The sequence below is a fragment of the Palaemon carinicauda genome, chromosome 3 (assembly GCF_036898095.1).
Source record: "Palaemon carinicauda isolate YSFRI2023 chromosome 3, ASM3689809v2, whole genome shotgun sequence".
Lineage (NCBI taxonomy): Eukaryota > Metazoa > Arthropoda > Malacostraca > Decapoda > Palaemonidae > Palaemon > Palaemon carinicauda.
In genome coordinates, this window is record NC_090727.1 from 121,266,665 (window position 1) to 121,271,625 (window position 4,961).

Consider the following 4,961-nt stretch of genomic DNA (forward strand, 5'->3'; position numbering starts at 1 on the left):
ACTCTATGTCAGGAAAACAACTGATTCCGCGATTTCCAGATTACTGATGAATAATAAAGAGGATATACAATAATTATAATCTATGTAAGTTGATTACAGCATCATTTATATCTTAATGTTTAACCAACAATATACGATACTGGTTTCTTACCTTGTGATGCATGTGAATGTCCAGTTATAGGTAAATGCATCGTTGGTACAGATCCTTTCTTTATTCTGATGAGAGATCGAGGCACTGGTTGATTCAGCAATTCATACATCAAATTCCTTTCAAATGCATCAGCTTCAAAGTGTTTACTACATATCTGAGTGTTTTCCCATTAATAAGATCTCGTTTGCACAGCTGAATCCACATTTTCCTTGTAATGATGTCCTTGGGGAATATATGATAAGTGAGATCCTTACTTTTTCCTCTATATGAGAAGCATCCGAAAACTGCACAATTACTGGGAATTTTGTTATATATAAAACAGCTTTGATCAGCAAGGCGGAAGTGTACACCACGTTTGCTTGTAAACAACTGCCCGGTCAAGGGGTGATCGACCTTTGGTATGCTTGGGTGAATCTAGTCTATGACCTTGGCCGCACCTATCGGTCCTGCCTACGTCACAGTCTGTACCTGCGCAGAAGACTCATATTTTTGGTCGGGGTTGAGAAGACCTCCTTAATCTATAGACCTTGAATGTAGGTAAGTGTACTTGTAATAATTTTTATAATCAATATAATTGGATTATTTTGTTGTTTTTCTGACGATGATGTTGATGATGATAATGATAATGAGCATGATGATGCTTTGTATATCATTATTAATGTCACATGAATTTTAAAGCTTTGCATGGCCTAATTCACTAGGGTGAAGTAGACCGTTCCCTTTATTAACAAGGCTCACATACAAGACAATGGTAAATAGTGCATAAAGGACACTATTTTTTTTTTAAATGTATTTATTACAAAAAATCCTTAAACTTAACCAATAATGATAAACTAACACGCAAATACAAATTATTAAGCACACAGCATCATATAACGTAAGTAAATTGACGAAGGCAAGATAATCGGTACGCGATTTTCGGTCAACACCTAAAAGAAAACCCAAGGAGAGATAAAGCACACGTAAGGTTATCCCCACCCAAGACTTATTACGGTAAATGCTGTCCACTCCTGAAACAAAATTATTCACGTAAACAAACAATAACTATACACATTCTATATACAATATAGAGTAAACATAGAACTTAACCAAATATCACGAAAATTACCTTGGGATTCTTTTAGTTTATGCAAGTGCTACTGGACCACGTCCTTATACGGCCCCACTACTCTTCACAGCAGAGCACCTCTTTGCTCGCTGACGAGCTCCCTACTGCTGTAGTCAAAATCTCGGCTATGTTATCGCTTTGTTAACAAGACAAATGAGTAAACAGTACATTAACTACCCAACAGGCAAACTTCTTAATACATGTCATTATATTACATGACAATTATTATTATTATTATTATTATTATTATTATTATCTATGTATTAATGCGATAGTGTTTGTTATTTATTTTGTGTCACGCTTTAAAGAAAACGGAAATAATTTCATGATATACTCTTACAAATTCACATTAGCCTTTGATTTCTTAACCAAAGCACATCTTATATAGTTTTCCCAATTTTGTCTTTAGCACCTGACTCTTTTTTTTTTTTTAAACATTAGACCAAAAATTGAGTTCTATCAGTATCCATAACCTAGACTATGAAATTAATCTCGAGCCATTTTATTCAAACATGTAGCCTATAGGTTAGGAACAAGATAATTAGCATTGGAAATATCATTTCGTGTAATTTACACGGCTTCCGTTAGTTGTTATTATTATTACCATTTCTATTGTTAGTATTATTATTATGTGGTCTTGTTAATATGATATTGCCAAGCGAGACCATTTGTTTTTAAGTAATTTATTACAGAATGAAGATTGTACAGCTACGAGGTTTAGCCTGTGTGTGTGGAACTTGAGTGACTTACTGTTTTCTTAACAATTCATCCTCTAAGAAGAAATACAGGGATATATTTTACCTCCTGTATTCGAGCATCCTGCTGCAACACACTTGTGAGGAATTATACAGCATAAAATCTCAAACAATCGATACAAAATCTCTTTTCAGTAAGCAAAATCTTCTGTTCTGGCCAACCAAAATTGTTTACACGCACTTCTTGCCGCCTAAGTCTCTCAGTGACGTCATAGGTATAACCCTCCCAAAATTCCGAAATGGAACGGCACATTTATGGCGCAAAAATAAATCGTAAAAAGCCAGGCAATAAAGCTCTAACACAAAATAGCACGGCAGTTCATCAAAATCAGACCAAATCACATTTTTCTCTAAAGGTTGAGTATATGTATATATATATATATATATATATATATATATATATGTGTGTGTGTATATATATATATATATATATATATATATATATATATATAAAGGTTGAGTATATGTATATATATATATATATATATATATATATATATATATATGTGTGTGTATATATATAGATATATATATATATATATATATATATATATATATCTATATATACATATATATATATATATATATATATATATATATATATATATATATATATATATATATATCTATATATATATATATATATATATGTATGTATACCATAGATAACTAAAATAAACTTTGATTTTCATATGAAAAGGGATATAATGAAAGATTCCAAAAATGCAAAGGATTTATTTCATGAATTATTTCAACTTGAAGGTAGGTCTCGTCTAATTTTAGATAATTTTATCGTAGTTACCAGTCAAAACTTATCTAACACTCTTGGGAAAACAATAATTTTCGGATGAATTCATTATTCAAGCAGTTTTCAAAACCAACAATTCTTGTGCATCTAACACTTCTCGGTGGTGACAGTTGAGGTGGCCTCAGATGCACCTGCGTCCTCCTCTCTTTCAGTAGCACAAGAAAGGCAAGGCAGTTTCTTCTCCATTGCAGCTCGGTATTTGGGATGACTGATGGCATAAACAATAGGGTTGTACACAGCATTGGCCTTGGCGAAAACCGAGCCCCAGATGGTGAAGAGAGGTGTAATGAAAGGCTTGTAGTGCATGCCTACAAAATTGATAACAAAGTAAGGGCTCCATGCCATGAACCAAAGTGAAACCGTCATGAGAGCTACTTTGGCCAGTCGGCATTCGTTAGATGTCTTCTTAGCTTCTGGGTCATTTCTCAAAGACTTAACTCCCATCTTCTTGGCCTGTTCGCGCATCTGTTTCTCGTGATTGGCAACAGCCTTCAGGATGAATGTGTAGCAATAAACGATAATGAACAGAGGAAGAACGAAGCAATCAAAACCATAGAAGTACAAGTAAAGATGGCCCCACAGGTCATCAGAGAGGTAGTCTGTACCACAGGCAGTCATGTTACCTTCAGGAACATATCTATTGAACCCGAAAAATGGAAGCATGCACCAAAGTGAAGTGTGGCCCCACACATATAGAATTCGTAGCAAAGCACCAGAGTTGGTTAATGGTTTTGCTGCAATACCCTTAACAATGACGTTGTAACGATCAAGAGTAATGAAAACCATGGCCCAAATAGAGGCACAGCCACAGATTGAACCTACAAGAGCATAGATCTCACAAAAGAGACCACTGAAAGCCCACATCTGATAGTAACAGTTTACCAAAGTTGGAGGAACCATGAATGACATCATGATGAAATCGGAAGTGGCCAGACTTACGATAAACATGTTTGATGGAGTCCTAAGAGATTTGGTGTTCATGAAGACCCAGATAACAACAAAGTTACCACAAACTGCAAGACTACCCATAACAACCATGAATACTCCAACTAGGTTGTACCACAAAGGGTTCATGGGAGGAAATTGGTACCAATGATCATGGATGTAACCCAGAAGCTCTCGTGGAACCCTGTCGACAACGGTGTAGTTACCGTATGGGTTCGTAGAGGGCAGCAGGTCACTGTCACCCATGTTGGATTGGTCGTCCCAGTAGCCCATCTGAGGAAAAAGAAGAAAAGTATAAAAATTATAGTAACGTTCTAAGGTTTTGTTCTCTATAAAAAACTAGTTACATTAAATTTAGCTTTAATTTAAACAAAAAACAACTATATTTTTTATCAAAATTAACTTACAATAATGTCATTTTTGCATTAAAATACCGAAAGAAGAAAGTTATCTAAGATGAGCATATTCTTGAATTCATAATGAGCGTACTTTCGATCAAATAGAATATAAAATAGAGTTCGCTCTCGTAATTGGACCCTGTGATGGAAATACGAATAAATGCCAACTCCAATTTCCATTTAATTTTTTTTATCTACTTAAAAAATTTACATTAATAGATTTGATAGCAATCCAAAACCCACAGGCAATATTTTTTCATAGTTTAATGGGGAAAGTTGGCATTTGTTTCACCTCAAAATATAGATAGAATAGGACTATTTTATGAGTATGTTTTGAAAATAAATATTAGAATATTTTAAAATACCAATGAAATAATACCTAAAACCCATTTACTTTGTTTTCTATGTGACACCTACGTTCTCAAAATGTTTCGAAGGGAGAGGAAATGGTCAGCAGCCGTCAGAAACAGTGCCCGGGATACCGTTCCAGGTGCTACTGAAGCCAGAATGTAACAGTTCACAGATGACTTGCCTTATATACCAGAGCTCCACGCCTAATTGCATTCTGCTAAGTGTACTCAAGAAAGAGAAACGGAGGCACCACGCAAAATTAGCCAGCAAAGTTAGGTAACTCCAACCAATAGATGTGTAGTGCTTCTTTTTAAAAGGGCATCGAGAAAATTGCATTTATAGAATCTTGCTTAGGAATGGTTGGTTTGATATGATAATGTCTTGCCTAATTCACGACACAATCTTCCGATATAAAATAGATATCAAAAGTCAAGTATATGAAAAT

General features: G+C 34.6%; 1 protein-coding gene across 1 annotated transcript; it reads right to left on the minus strand.

The window, feature by feature from the left end:
• Window positions 1-2,747: 2,747 nt before the first annotated feature.
• LOC137637826 (rhodopsin-like) lies at window positions 2,748-4,685 on the minus strand. Its single transcript, XM_068369937.1, has 2 exons — window positions 4,583-4,685; window positions 2,748-4,040 (listed from the first exon to the last, which is right to left on the minus strand). Exon 2 carries the CDS (start codon window positions 4,038-4,040, stop codon window positions 2,910-2,912), a length of 1,131 nt encoding a protein of 376 aa, XP_068226038.1. The 5' UTR covers window positions 4,583-4,685; the 3' UTR covers window positions 2,748-2,909.
• Window positions 4,686-4,961: the final 276 nt, after the last annotated feature.

Coding starts and splice junctions, on each gene's coding strand:
- LOC137637826 (XM_068369937.1), bottom strand. CDS start 4,040: ATGGGCTACTGGGACGACCAATCCAACATGGGTGACAGTGACCTGCTG.